Here is a 16,621-nt window from a genome sequence, read left to right on the forward strand (position 1 = left end):
ATTGAGCAAAGTGTTATACATGGTACAGACAGGTTTATGGCAGTCAGAAAACGACGACGATCTAAAACCATTCCTACACCGAAGAGACGAATTGAGTGTAGAACAGGACTGTTTGCTGTGGGGATACAGGGTAGTGATTCCACCGAAACTCAGAGGGGCAGTTCTGGAGGAGCTTCATTGTGCTCACCCCGGAATCGTGCGTATGAAAGAGATTGCGCGAAGTCATGTCTGGTGGCCCCAGATAGATTCCGACATTGAACGATTGGTGAAGCAATGTCAAGCATGTCACCAAACACAAAGTCGACCAAGCGTAGCACCAATGATGCCCTGGATCTGGCCAAATCAGCCTTGGACACGAATACATATTGACTATGCGCAGAAAGATAAACGAGATTATCTAGTAGTGGTTGACTCATATTCGAAATGGCCAGAAGTCGTTCAGATGAACAGTACGACGAGTGCAGCGACCATCAAAGCGATGAGAGAGTTGTTCAGTAGATACGGATTGCCTGTTCAACTTGTAAGCGATAATGGACCTCAGTTTGTTAGCGACGAATTTGAATTCTTCTTAAAGCAAAACGGGGTGAAACATGTAAAGGTTGCACCTTATCACGCCGCAAGCAACGGAGCAGCAGAACGAATGGTTCAATCTTTCAAAAGATCGTTAGCGGCAAGCCGAGCTAATGGGAAGGATTTCCAACAATGTTTGGACAGATTTCTTTTATCGTATCGCACAACAAAACACGCAACTACGGGACAAACGCCAGCGAAGTTATTCATGGGCCGTGAGTTAAGAACGCGAGTATCACTTTTACATCCCAGTACAGAAAACAAGGTACTTAACAAGCAGAGTGATCAGAAGCTTCATCACGACAAAACGAAAGATCTACGAGAATTTTACCCAGGTGAAATGGTATTAGTGAAAGATTTCCGACAAGAGGGAAAGTGGTGGCCAGGTACCGTGATAGAACGTACCGCTCCAAAATCATACGTAATTAGTGTTGAGGATGGCCGAGTGTGGAAAAGACACATTGACCAGTTGAAAGCGACAGACGCGGACGCTTACGCGAGTAAAACCCCTACTTCACATAGCGAGTTGGAACACAAGATTAAACAGACAGTACCAATAACGATTGCGAGCGAAACGATTGCGAACAAAGAGCAAACATCCACCAACCAACCGGTTGAAGAGGAACATAGATTGTCTTCATCGCCTGAGGTTATTCCACGACGCTCCACGCGACTTCGAAGGAAGCCAACACGACTTATCGAAGAGATATAGAACTTGTGAACAATGTTATTATTATGAACGTTAAAGTTATGTTGTTCATGTTTTTACACAAAATTATAATGGTGAGAATTACTCACATTTGTTAATTATTATGAGGAACCAAATAAGAACTATCTGGAACTATAGAAGCAGTAATTTAATCACGATGATTAACCTATTTGATTAACAAAATAATTAACGAAAGTTTATTGTGCTTATTGATATAATGTTAACGTTAAAATAAGAAAGGAGGAGTGTAGTATATGCACGGGCACATATAATATATGCGTACTGCGCATATGGTCGGACGAGGTTAGCCTACAAAACGTTCTATACTATTGTTCATAACTACTAGTTGTTTTCATTAAATACGTTCATTATTATACTCATCTCAACGTACTTATTAATTTGTCTACGACGATACACGACATATTTCGTCGGCACTTATTTCATCATTAGATTCAGCATTTTAAAGATATGTTGTCCCATGAAAGAACATTTTTATAATATGCCATTTCAATGTTACATAATAGTTACTTTGACTAAATATTGGATCGCAAAAAAAAATTATTTTTTTCCTTTGAAGTGAATAACATTATACAACTGCAAAAATGACCTATTCAAAGCCTTTTTTTTTATTAATCTTTATTTTTCAGGATTTTGGGGAAAAAAATTAAATACATCTTTAATCTACAATTTTATAGTACATAGTTTGGTGAGAGATCCATTGAAAACTTTCCCATAGTTTATGAAAAGCTAAATAGCCAAATATTGAAATTCTATTATGAAACGTAAAACCATGATGGTAAAGTCATTATTGAAAAGTGAAGTTAATCCACTTTAAAAATTCAGTACCATAATAATAATCACTTATCAAAATATCAATTGTAAGCAACACATCTACATACAGTACAAGGTTATTCATTCAATCTTTTATTTCAGATAAATAAACCAACACAAAATTGAAAATAAAACCAAAAAACCCAAAATTATATAATGTATTCACAATATATACATATTATTATTAAAATGTTTATTGTCGCACACACAATTAGTTAAATACTTTCACATTAATGGGCACTAAATTATTTTGATATTAGCGCAACCAATCGAAGTTCAAGCTCTGTCTACTCTATCAAACTAGGTTAACAAAAAAAGTAATGTTCCTAAATACTGTATGGTAGTGATATGCTTAAATATGGTATATGCTTAAATATAGTAGTGATATGACATCGTCATGTCCACATCACATTTTTTTTGGTCTAGTATTTGATAGTGTAGACAGAGCTTCAGGTAAGATGTTAACATGCGTTCAGAGTACTCATGCAAATATCAGCTCAGCAAACACAGGATTGAAATGAAAATAGTAGCTACAGTATTTGCTCTTATGCAATAAAAGTGGAAAATAAAAGGATAGAAAATAGCAAATTGGCATGAATACTGTAAATTTGCCTAGCGAAAAACAGCCTTTATGATTGGAACCACACTCAGGCCTTGCAGAATAAATGTTTTGTTTGTTGCCCCAAGGCCAATCAGTGTCTGATATATGGTTGCCCTCTCAATTTCTTGGTGATTGAAACATATTTTATGTGGTTGTCTATTGGGACCAAGGCTTTTAATTTTTAGTTGCAGCATAGACCCCATTTACACTTACGATTTAGGCCGGCCCTGGGTCGGCAATTGATAAGTGTAAATACTCCAAAAAGTTGGGCCGGACGCAGATCTGGGCCACCTCTCCAGGTAGGTTCAGGAGCGGCTTTTACGTTTAGGCCGGCTTACGCAGTGAACCGTGAACAACGTTTGACCTTTTTATGAGGTAGTTGTTATGACGATCCGACATTCTCGGTACATACCTTCCTCCTTTTCGCGCGACAATTTGTTTTCTTCATCATTTATATAGTTAAATTTATTTGTACCAATTTTTATAAGATGTCTGTAAATCGTCGTTCCAATTGGACATACGAGGAGGTACTTGGGTTGCTCGGGATTTGATATTGATATTTTGTAAAAAGAACCTCCTCTTCATTATCCTCATCTGTGACTTCTTTCAATAAAGTATTCCTCCGCTTGTTTCACATATACATAAAATACAGCCATATTATATATAAAACAGTGGGGTTCATTTTGTTTTTAACGGGACAAAAAACAACAATACAGTATAAATATAAAACGGTCAGTTCGCGCGGAAACTTGAATTGACGATCGAGAGAGAAAAATTTAAACAAACTGGTTCGTATCCCAGCATGCCATGGTATTTCCGATAAAATTATTTACGACCAGTAATCTGCGTCGCTAGTGTAAACGCTCTGGGGCCGGCCTAAAAGGTAAATATTTGCAACCGGCCCAGCACCGGCCCTGGACCCAAACGTAAGTGTAAATGGGGTCATAGAGATATAATATAGGTCTTCATGTTTGTAGTACTGTATGCACATTTTTGGTTGCCCCAAGACCAAGGAAAACTAATTCTGCAAGCCCAGCACAGCTGCACACTTTTCACCTTAACGTTAAAACAATGTGTAATGCGCAATAGAGATCTCACTCATTAAAGACGGTGACAAATGAGATGCAGTATTATTGATTGTAAAAAGTATATTATTCCATGGTTAAGATGCTAATATCTATGTTACATGTAGGTTATTATTTTATTGTAAATGTATAATAGGCCTATTAATTCCCTTGGTCGCTCTGTGTTATCAACTATTTTTATACAGTATTTTTAGGGGGAGTACCTATTCTTTTAGCAGACATAATTTATTGTAGACATTAGTTGAGGTAATTTATTGTACTTGAGTAAAGGTATATGTTATTGGTTAAATCAGTATAAAAGCATGTAAATATTTTATATGTACAGTATAATTAGATCCTACAATTCAGAGTGTTGAGGTCGGCTACAGAAATATATTGTAGCCTTTGTCAGGATTTTTGGGTGTAGAGTATTTGTCAGAATCTCAATTGAGGTACAAACCTGTGGTCTTTTTATTTTCAAGGTCTACAGTACAAATCCATCTTTACAATTACAGATGAATCATATATTTAAATAATTATATTGCATTTATTGTAATTTTTTTATTTTAAAAAAGAATTAAAAAAATGATTAGTTTGAACCATGACCTTGAATGGCGGTGCAGACATTGATTAATTTTTATTTTTTGAAATATTTAAAAAATCTGTATTATAGGTTTTTGAGAAGACTTGACGACAGGATATAACCATGCTTCGGAAAAAATCATACAGCGTGAATCCGTCGACACGGAGTAAAGTGTCTGCCAGTGAACGAAAGCAAAAGTCACAGAGCAGCTACCTACAGGTAATAATAATTGTCTTTTGTATAGTACTTTAATAACCGAAATAAATTTTCTCTAAAGCGCTACTACCACAAGGCTCGAACTAAGTGGAAATTACATAATTTCATATGCTATGCGAAATAGATGGGTTTTTAGGAATTGTTCTTAATTGATTGTGGAAGAGTAATTCATAAAGATGGATCTGTGCAAGAGAATGACTGGTCAGCAAAAGTATGTCTGCGTGATGGTTGGAATAGTCAAGGCGAAGATATAGATGAATGACGAAGATTTCCGCGAGTGTTCTGGAAGGAGACGGGTGATGAAAGATATTGCGGTGATTGTTTATGGATGGCTTTGTAGGTGAGCATGATGATCTTGAATTTTTGCGTTGTTTAACCGCCAGTCAATGTAACAAGGTCTGAGCTGATTGGATCAGATTTACGTTTTTTTAGAATGAGAGAATGAGAACAGCGGTATGTTGAATGCTCTAAAGTTGTTTGAGCAGAGTTGTATTAATTCCCCTAACTTGGTCTTCTGCTTGCTTCTGATTTACTGGTGAAATGTATCTGACAGTGATTTTACATGTTGTCAAGGATTCCAAAAGAGACCTGTAATGCTGGATATTTAAAACATGGTTCCTACTTGACAACATAAGAAAATGCCCTTCCAACAATAGTGTTTCCTTCTGCTTGATTTACGAAAGTAATTTGACAGGATGTATTGCAAGTCATTTTGAAATATCTGTTTGCATCTATTATTGAAGTTAAAAAAAAAAAAATTCTCTGTTCAGCCTATTATTTATCGTGTGAATTGATATTATAAATTATAATATAGAGCAGTTTTGGCTAGGACTGTCCAAAACTCGAAACTGCAAAGAATGTCAAAGGATAACAAGACAGGATGATAAAAACTAGCATTAACCACACAAATTAATGTAATTTGCTTTCATATAATAAGGAAGAGTATATATAGTGAACCCTAGAATGAAAGTTGGTTTTGTTGATTTGTCTAGCCGGCTTTTGTACAACTTGACTGTTTGTGCACATTTTGTATGGATATTGTAGTGTACTGTATGGTAGTGGAAAAAACATAGTACAGAATGCTGTGATTAGCTGAATTGAAACAGGTGTGGACACACAGTTTGTGTTTAAGCAGTAGTTGTTTTTGTTGACTCCAGTCTCAACAAGTTAATGTGCACATTCTGAATGTGGGATAACGTAGTGTTAAACAGTATGAATGAATGTAGTAGAAATACAGATACTGTATACTCTGATTAGCTGAATTGGAACATGTGTGAACACACAGTTCGTGTTTAGGTACTGTAGTAGTTAGGTTTGCTGGTTCCAGTCTACAAGTTGCAGTATGTGCACATTCTTAATGTGGGATACTGTACGGTATGATTGAATGTACAGTAGTAGAAATATATGATCTGATTAGCTGAATTTGTACAAGTGTAAACACACGGTTCATGTTTGGGCAGTTAGTTTTATTGTTTCTACTTTTAATACACAATTTACATATGCAATCTATGTATGGGATATTGTACTGTAAGAAGATAGTGAGTATGCTATGATTACTGTATCATACTAATTGTTTAAGGGATCCATTTTTAATGTTGGGTGGAGGAGGTAGTTCAACCAGGAATCTCAGAAACAGCAGTTTACTATTGTAGGAAGATGTTCTGCCAACTATGTGTTGCGGCCGAAATTCAGGCTGTGAAACATTTTCTCAATTTTTTTCTTGACATTAGCCGGTAAAGTAGATGCAATTTCTGGTTACAGTACCTGGTGGTCCATAACTTAAAAAATGTTGTCTTGCCTCAGCCCCAATTACATTAGTCACTGCTACATCTGAATGGCCCAGCAGTGGCTTAGTCCCGGGAACCATATTTTAGGCCCTGAAAGAAACAATTTGCGAAACGCTACTGTACAAAATCAAGTCATGTATACTGCAAGTCTTTTAGTGATGAAAGTCTAACAAGTCTCACTGAATCAATATTTGATTAGTTATAAAATAAGTATGTAATTCCTTCCAGATATTGGAGTGTTCCATAGGTTGACCAGCATAAATTAAAAACAAAAAAAACAAAACCAGTATATTGTTTACCTTAACTACTTGGCTATTTGACATATTTAAGTATTTTTGCTTTTATATTATAGTTAATGCATAACATAGCAGCTGATCTGGGGGTGATGCTCGATGACCTTTGTCCTGAACCAGATGAAAAATCAAGAAAAAACGATTCAAGGTAGCTAGAATACTTTTTATTTTTGTTATACTGCATAATAAAATGTATTGGCGGTGGTCTTAATAGGAATTGGAAATATAAAAAGTTCAAATCAAGCTAGATAATAATATGTCATCATGCAGTAGATAGTCAGTTAAAAAAAATGTTTTCCTAAATGCAAAATAATAATGTGCACAAGCCCGTAGCCAGAAGTGGTTTGAGAGTTCGAACAAGAACCCTAATTTTTTCTGAGATGCCCTTTTAAAAATAGAGACTAACAGCAGAAATGACACGAAACACGCCTACCTATACTTGTATGTGACATTTTTTGCCACTTTTGTGGGGGAAAAAACCCGCAATCCAAAATCCTGTCTACAGGCTTGATGCACTGTATTTCATAAAGCTTATTATCTTTTTAATATCTACAATCTTTTTTTAATGTAACTTGCAAATATAAATAATGACATTGATAGATAGTAGTTACTATATGTTTGACATACTGTAACACTACATTAAAAGTTTTTGACATTGACAACTTGTCATTCATATTCATATGTGACCTGCTACCACGAAATGGCTGTAAACTCGTCCTTCAGCCAAAATGAGTTTTTAATTGATTGTGATAGAACACATTATGAGCTTTATAATGGTGTTTAAATAATTTTAATCGGATGTCTGGTGTCAATAATATCCTATTTGGGAGTGTTAGTAACCTACAAGTAGAAAAGGACATACCAGCTAGGGTAGGGAGTCAGGGTGGGGTGGGGAGGGTGTTATGTGGGGTGGGGAATGACTTTGAGAGATGTCATTGTCGCATAAAATCAATCATGCCATTTTCGTCTTGGGATTCATCAATATCTAGGCCTACATTATCATTCTCTTCATTTGGCCTAGGCCTAGGCCCATCAGGTTAGTCAATGTTGTCTTCGTCGTCCTCCGAAAACAGGCCTTCTTCGTCATAATCGTCATTATAATCAGCCCTTTCCTCTTCCGTCAATTCCACATCATCCGACATCGTTCTCTCATCAAAATACTCGTCAATCAAATCCAACAATTTCTGATTATAATCATCATTAAGATCCAAGCCTCTAGCTTCATTTAATACGTTTTTAAGTCTACGATCAAGCGGTTCCTCCATCTTATTGTTCTCACAGAAATAAAAGCGTGTCTGTGACTAGCTGTCAGCTCGCGCAAGGAACACGAAGTGAAGACTTCCGCATGTCAGAGTGACCAATCGCGAATCGCGTTATTTTAACACGTGACAGATATAAGCCAATCGAATTTGAGGTTTTCTGGCCTTAGAAACTATTGTTTACGATACAAAGTATGTTTTCTATTGGATTAAACGTACAAAAAAACCAAGCCAAGCTAAAACTGACCAATCAAATTATATTTAAACATAATAGACAACAAACTAACATTCAGTGACGTCATAAATCGCAGAGGCAAGCGAAATATGGCGGTCCAAAGGAAGCTTGGTTTTCGGCGATTGTGGACGCATTTCCTACACATTTCTATACAATTTATACAGAATCCCTTCAGAAAATGACTGATTTTGACAACTTACAGATGGAATTTCACACCCAAACTTCAGGAATAGTGAAATTAATGATTATATTTTCTTTAGTACACAAAAACTCATTTTGAAAAATTTATATGTATTACGGCCTATTCTAGTTCAAAAGGTCAATTTCTCATTACATCGCGGTGCGAGTTTACAGCCCTTTCGTGGTAGCAGGTCACAAATTGGAAAGAGGTTGCATTTGCAGTAATTTATCTTTATATTATACCTATACCTACCAAATATACAACTCTCAGTACTATTTGCTTTCTCTTATATTCTAGTCACCGCTAGGCACAACTCGTTGGCCAATCACTAGCAACAATTTTGATGACCCATCGCGCCATGATTGGCCAAATTACGTCGTAAAGTTGACCACTACAGTATAAACACCATAGCGATTTAGAAATATTTTGGGAAATTACCCTACTGTACACAGTGAAATAAAATCAGTCGAATTGGTACTAACTATGAGTGGTATGAAAATATCTATTGTTGATCCGTACTGTATAAAAGTGGTACCACTACACTACTAAACTATACTGTTATTATGTTTGGTTTACGATAGCTTTTGTGATCTATTCAAGGTTGGCTTAGATAGAAAATGATGATATAACTTTTTGATGCAGAATATTATTTGGTGTCAGGAATCAATCCAGTCAAAAATTGTGTGGTCTAATACCAGAAAGCCAGAAACGTATAATGATGTATAATACTTTATGTATTGTTTTCTGATTATAGAAACAACATTCTGTATCAAGTTTTTTTTAATGTATAGAAGAAAATTTAAATTTCTATCTCACAATTATAAAGGAAGATATTGTATTTTGCTCATATTAAATTTTGGAGATCAAAAAATTGAAAAAAATGTTCACAACATATTGGATCAAATGCTGGTTAAATACTCCTTTTCACAGAAAGAGTTAAAAACTTGACAGTTTTTAGACAATATTATTAAACGTTTCAGGCTTGTTAAAATTATTTGGACTTGCGGTTTAAATAAATCCTTGAACCTTTACAAAATAAAAATACTGAAAATCGAATAATATTTGGAAGGTTTGTGACATTGAAAAAGTACCAAAACAAAGTCACTTTTCTGTTGTATTACAGTAATAGTCTAATACACTTCTATTGATATTGAATAATATATTTTACTTCCAGGCCATAAACACACAGTAGCCTGTTGTATTTGTACCCAAGAAGGAAGCTACCCTATTATGTAAAGGGGATTCCCCTTTTAAACCTAAAAGCGAATATATTCCTACAGCAAAGTTTTTATCTGAGATTAATTCGTTTACTTTATGGTGCTTTGTTTACATACATATATTTCAGTAAAGCTTCAAGTCCTTTTAAATATAAAGGAGGAAGTTCAATATAAAAAACAATTAAAGATGATAGGTGAATGTCACTATATAAAAGGGAAAAAAAGATGAAATGTCTATTGTTTTGAGGGATTTCATTTCATTTCATTATTTATTTGGTCTTTTTGAGTATATACGTAACAAAAAAAATTTGAAATTTGGGAGACCAGGGTCAACCCAAGTGAACTTAATCACTGTAGCTGAGCCGGTTGACCCAACCCCAAAACAGTTTACACATAAAAGACATAAAGGCAAAATACAGTTACAGCAAATCAAAATGAATATGAACTTTTCTAATGAAGGCTGATGGGCTTTCTAGGACTGCAGCATCAGTCAACGGTCTGAGAAGCTGGTCCCAGACACGGGGTAACCTGATTGCTATAGAATGGAAAAAAAAGCATGTGTTCAGTTATCTGACATTGAAAAAGTTGAATATAATTAGTATTTCAAACATTTTATAGATTTTATTTATTTTTTCTTTGCTTTTAATAATTACGTTGCATTAAAAAAAAATTGCATTTCAGCTTAATATTAACACCTACCAAAGTACAAGCTCCTAGCCATGAAAAGCCTCCTCCTAATATTGGGATATTTACGCCTATTAACACTGGTATGTTTGAACCTGCAACCAGGAACAAATCGCTCAATGAACTGCAAGCAGAAAGGTAAAAATGTACTACATTTAAAATAAACAGCCGATTCTCGGTGCTATATCTAAATATGTCTAGTGTCATAGGCATATTCTATGATACAGCATCATATGTGTTTCACATATGATGTGCCTGTAATGTAACAGAGGTTCTAACCTACAGTAACTTCTAACCTGTGACATCACATGTGATATGCATGAGAATCTGTAATACAGAATTAGCCTACTATGATACTGAACAAACATACACTATGATACAGCATTGAGAATCGGGTGAAATAAATGTGTGGTTTGATGTATTGTGTTTTTTGTATATAAAAATTTGATTGGCGTACAATTGTATTCATTGTATTTGTATTGTACTATACTGTATATAAAAATTAATTCCAATATTTATGTGTACAATAGTAAAAAGGGTACCAAGGCCATTTTAACTTCCCTTGCCACAACTAAGAAAGTAAATTCTATCGTAGAATTTAAAAATAATGCCTGTTAACTATAAACAAATAGTGCCTTGTGCTTGAACTAATTTGTAGTTCACTTGTTAAACTATGAAGAAGTAGTGTCTGGCAAGCTAGAACTAGAGTTCGTAACAGTTAACTTGTTAACTATGACTAGTAAGCTAGAACAGGAGTTTATAGAAGTTAACTATAGAGTACATTATAGCAGTTAACTTGTGAGCTTGCCTATCAAAGTTTATCCCTTCTAAAATTTACTAAAAAATATTGACTTAATTTCATATTTATATATTAGTTGAGATTTAGTCCGCTATGTACCAGTGCAGAATCTGGCACATAGATGATTGCATCATTCTACGACAGAATTGTGATGAGCTAAGACTAGTTTCTATGGTTTCCTAACAACTTGTCTGAAATTTAGATCATGCCTACAATTTAGATCATGCCTACAATTTAGATCATGCCTACAATTTAGATCATGCCTACAATTTAGATCATGCCTACAATTTAGATCATGCCTACAATTTAGATCATGTCTACAATTTAGATCATGCCTACAATTTAGATCATGCCTACAATTTAGATCATGCCTACAATTTAGATCATGCCTACAATTTGGATCATGCCTACAATTTGGATCATGCCTACAATTTAGATCATGCCTACAATTTAGATCATGCCTACAATTTAGATCATGCCTACAATTTAGATCATGCCTACAATTTAGATCATGCCTACAATTCAGATCATGCCTACAATTCAGATCATGCCTACAATTTAGATCACGCCTACAATTTAGATCACGCCTACAATTTAGATCACGCCTACAATTTAGATCACGCCTACAATTTTACTAAACAACCGTAACTTTAATATTTGAATAGAAGTGCACAACATTGAGCTATTCTGGATGTTATTGTTTATTGTTATGAGATATCTAGAGAAAAATATTGTCATTATATTTTAAACCTAACTACTTACAGTAATAGGACAATATTTGATTCAATTGATCCTTTTTGATTTTTTCTTTCCTGTTATAACTAGATTACAATAGCCTCTTGCATACTTTAATAGAAAATTAGATTTTTAACTGCGTATTCTACCGCATCCAGGTTGCTAAAAATCTGAAAAATTTTAAATATCATATTCGCAAAGTGCTATTCGTACGTTTCTTGCCGACAGACCGACAAACAATTCCTTTAAATTCTACTTTTACAGAAAACATTTGTGGTAATGTCTGGTAATATACAGTAGTCATATGTCGCAAACTGAGATTCAAATTAGGTTAGCCATTAGAAGCTAAAAATAAAAGAGATTTTATATTTCAATTTTAACGACTAATTCTGAGAATCATCTTCCGTTTCAGATAAATTTAAACATACTCAAAACAATATTTCTCAAGGTTTAATCAAATTTAGGCTTAGAAATATCTGCATTCTAAAACGCTTAAAGCCAATTTTCCACTAGAAAAATTTTCTATATATTTTTATTAAAACTTATTTAATGAGGGTAACCGTAAACAACATATGCTGATAATCAAGGGGCCCTCAAATAAACATTTGAAAATATATACACTACAGTATACAAAAATACAAAACATAGTGATTTTTCGGTGGAATCGAAAGCGTCAGCAAGCATATTGATGTTTCCATCTTCCACATCCCTCTACACACGTTCATATAAGTTGACGCTTTCGATTCGCGGAAACATATTCGCCTAGTGGAAAATCGGCTTTCTGTGAGGTTGCTAGTTGGAATGTGTATATTAGCGTTTTCATCATTTTAATATAAAAATTCTTTGTGACACCACGATCGAAATAAGATTTATATTTAAATATTATTAAAAACTACATTGTGAGACATGACTGATACCGCCGGCTATGTACTGTATGATCAATAAACCAGGGAAGAATTATTTAGATATTTATTTAAATAATTATTTAATCCATGAATAAAATAACTCTGAAAAAGACCAAGGAAAAAATTGTAGTTTAGTAAATCAACATTTCAGGAAGAACAGGAATATTTAACTGATATATCAAAGAAATCGGTATCGCTTTCAATATTTACTTTCAGTTTATTGTTCATAAATCGTGATTTATTTATTTCTTATAACAAATTTCATATAAACATGTATTTTCTATATGAGGGTAGTGAGCACGCACATAATCCAGTTAGGGGAAAAATGCCAAAATGCTTCCTACTTTCTGGATGTTTTATCAGATAATCTATATTGTTTTGACAACTTTTGTAACGTGACCACAGTGCTGAATTGGCCATTTTTCCCCTAATTGAATTGCAAAATTTATATTTTTCAATTGTACCAATTTTGTTTTTTGTTTTCAAAATGTATGGTAAGAAATTTAAAGGATGTCACATTTTGAATGTTTGATAAGTGCCTATACAGATCATGTTGCATAAAAATAACTCCAGAATAAGGATGGGCTTACTGTATATCCCAAGGTGGGCTTATACAGTACATGAGCCTGTACAATTTTGATATAATATACAGTATTGTTGTAAAGCCTTGTCAAACATTACAGTATGTGACAAAAAAATGTTGTATTCCTATATGGACATGATGATTACCATATTTGGTCATATCACACCTTTTTTTGTCAAACTATAGTAGTATTAGTTTGATAGTGTGAATAGTAAAATAATATCCTTTGTTTGTTATTATCACAGAAAACAACAATTTATAAATGATGTCAGTTCCAGTCAGTCTTCTAACCAGGTAAGAATTTGATATTTTTTCAGTTTATAATAAAAATAATTTTTATAGATTTTACAGTATCAATAGGGAGCTTTGTTAACTTTGACGTTATTTCCCAACATACGATGCTCAAACTCTGGCCACTTTGTAAAAAAATCAATCTGCGTGTGTGCAAGTAGGATGAAAAACTTTAGAAACTTATTTCTGAAAAATGGTAAAGTTAATTTTTAAAGCCAAGCAATAATTGTTCATTGCAATATGCTATTTATCATACAATATTTAGGTTTAAACAGGCTGGCCTCTAGGCCTAATAGTCTCTAGGACTAAGGCATTCCATGTTTAGTTTTATGCGAGCGGCGTATGTTGCATGTGCAACACATGCATTGTGTTCAACACTCGCACCAAGCGAAATTAAAACGAACAAGTAAGTTAACGCAACGGTTTAAAATTGACGTTTACATGCTCAAGCTCCCTATTACTATTCTCCAAATCATACAGTATGTTTTTGAAACTTGGCTGAAAAGCCAGATACAGTATTTTAGGCCAGTATTTTAGCTCAACCAACAATGAATTCAGGCAAATCAATTTTCCCCAGAAGTTAATTCTTCGAGATTCCATAATGTGTGTAATAATAAGTATCATAGTTTATGTTGAATATAAAAGGTAATTTTGTGTACAAATATTAACATTCTATTTATGTTAAGCCATACAATTTTCACATTTGGAAAGCTTTACTTTTTGTTTCTATGTTGCAATAAGTACCTTTTAAAACAAGTACATAGAAATGTAAGGAAATAAATCGTATCATGTTGAGATTGGTAAATTCCAAAACATTTCAGGGTTTTTTAATTTCCTGGTTGAAGGGCCAAATTAACTACCAGGAACCATACTCAAATCTGTATGGAGTTCATGGTTTTAATTAATTTCATTTATTTATTTTTAACACATTGAACAAAAAAAAATTAATACTGTAGAAGAAAAAGAAGACAATGTGTGAAAGAAGATCAAAATAAGTAAAAATTACTTTTAGCATTGACCACCTAAGCAGTTGTCGAAATGCCAAGAAAACTAATAACTCTAAAATATTGACAAAAACAAATATTTAAAAAAAATAATAACATTGAATGTTATCAAATAATTATGCCATAAAAGTTAAAACTAACTAATACAAGGTTATATACTATAATATCAACAAACAGATTAAAAAAAAAAGATGAATTAGGAAATGTAGTCTTTAATTATCGTTGTTGTTGTTAACGTTTTCCGTCTTCCGACATTACGCTTTCCACAATTTGTTTCCATTTTTTTCTGTTTATGGCAGGATGGTTTGTTATTGTGTTAGTGTCTACTAGTCCTTGTAAGTCTTTCTTTATTTGATTCATCCAGTTATTTCTTGGTCCTACGGGTCGTTTTACTTTCCTGTTAGTTTCCTTCATTGTTTGTTTGATTGGGATATCATCCGGTAATCTAATTATATGTGTCTATACCATTTTAGTCTCCTTCGTTTAATTCTTTTACTTACTCCATTCTTCTTGTTTTGTTATCTCGTATATTTTCGTGTTACACACTCTATCTGTTAATTTAATATCTATCATCTTTCGCAACATTTTCCTGTGATATATATCTATACTCTCTTGTAATTTTTTGTTTAGTACCCAGAGGTCACTGTTATATAAATACTTGCTATGTATGCGTCAAACAAACGGGATTTCACGTCTACAGACATCGTTTTGTGTTCTAGCGACGACTTCAGCTTGTTATATGCCATAGCTGCTAGTGATTTTCTTCTTTTAATGTCTTTTTCTGTGTCCAAGTTACTACCGAGGTATTTGCATTCTTTCCATTTACTATCGGTGTTTCTTCCTATTAGGTATTTTTCTGTTTTACTGTTTTACTTTCGTTTATCTTTAGATTGAATTCTGCTAATTTCTCTGTTACATTTTTCTTTATATTAGTTATGTGTTCTTTTGAGTCGCTAATAAATGAAGTGTCATCTGCATACTGCATCTGGATATTAAGCTGTTGTAGGGGTAGTGGTGTTGTGTTTGCTGATTCGAGTGCATTTGCTAGGTATAGTGTGAACAGTATCGGAGACATACAGTCACCTTGTGGTACTCCTAGTGTAGTAGTAAACAATTTTCCTGTCTGTTTTGCAATTCGAACGCTTAATTTTACATTGTTTATCAAAACTTTCAACATGTGTAGTTCATCATCTTGTAATATATGCGTCAGTATGTCGAATAGAGTATTCCTCCCCACAGTGTCAAATGCACTGGTCATGTCAAGTAGTAGTAATATTATTTCGTAGTTAGATGACGCAATTGCCTTTTCTGCTAACATTTTGCATGTATGTACATGTTCGGTAGTGCTTTGTCCTCTGCGATACGCGGCCTGTGTTACAGGGACATGTTCATCTAATCTGTTGTTTATCCTATTAAGTAAACATATTGCTAGCATTTTCCTAAGAACCGACAGAAGGATGATGGGTCGGATGTTTTTTGGTGGACCTTTTTTTGGGGGTGGGGTGTTTGACGGGGTCTGGCGGGCACAATCCACCAGTTTGAGTTTATTGAAGATTTTCCCACCAGTTTCAGAGGGTTAACTTTTAAGCTGATCTAGCTCATTTTTGGCCCCCCCAGAAATGGGGGTCTGGCAGGCACCCCCCACCACTAAAATCGTCTGGCGATATTCATTCATTATATTTCACTCTATGTCAAACAATTTGCAAAATATTTCATGGGGTTAACTTTTCAGCTGATCTAGCTCATTTTTTTTACCCTTTACAATGTCCCTCCTAGCCACACCCACCAAAAGAAACGCGCCAGACTGTCATTTCCATACATTGATATGTACGTAGATAATTGCCACATGCATAGAAATTGGTTAACTTTCCAGCTAGGTTGACCCCTCTGGGCTCCTGCTCTAATACTCAAATCTGTATTTTTTGGTGGACCTTTTTTCTTGCCTGGTTTCGGTATTGGATGCAATATGCCTTCGTTGATTTCTTTAGGTTTGTTTCCTGTTTTAGCTGTTTGGTTATATATTTCTGCTATGTGGTTAAAAACTTCTATAGGTGCATATTTTACCATTTCAGAG

The 16,621-nt window shown here is 34.2% G+C and overlaps 1 protein-coding gene across 3 annotated transcripts in view; it reads left to right on the forward strand.

Moving 5' to 3' along the window:
* Positions 1-16,621, forward strand: part of LOC140060099 (uncharacterized) — a 34,946-nt gene that overhangs the window by 5,294 nt on the left and 13,031 nt on the right. For 2 of the 3 annotated variants that reach the window (XM_072106168.1, XM_072106169.1), the window contains exons 2-5: positions 4,449-4,577; positions 6,714-6,802; positions 10,228-10,368; positions 13,498-13,546. In XM_072106168.1, the coding sequence (XP_071962269.1) occupies positions 4,482-4,577; positions 6,714-6,802; positions 10,228-10,368; positions 13,498-13,546 (375 nt within the window). In that variant the 5' untranslated portion in view covers positions 4,449-4,481. The remainder of the gene's footprint in view (positions 1-4,448; positions 4,578-6,713; positions 6,803-10,227; positions 10,369-13,497; positions 13,547-16,621) is intronic. The other variant, XM_072106170.1, reaches the window with a different exon arrangement.

This window comes from Antedon mediterranea, chromosome 10, assembly GCF_964355755.1.
Source record: "Antedon mediterranea chromosome 10, ecAntMedi1.1, whole genome shotgun sequence".
NCBI lineage: Eukaryota > Metazoa > Echinodermata > Crinoidea > Comatulida > Antedonidae > Antedon > Antedon mediterranea.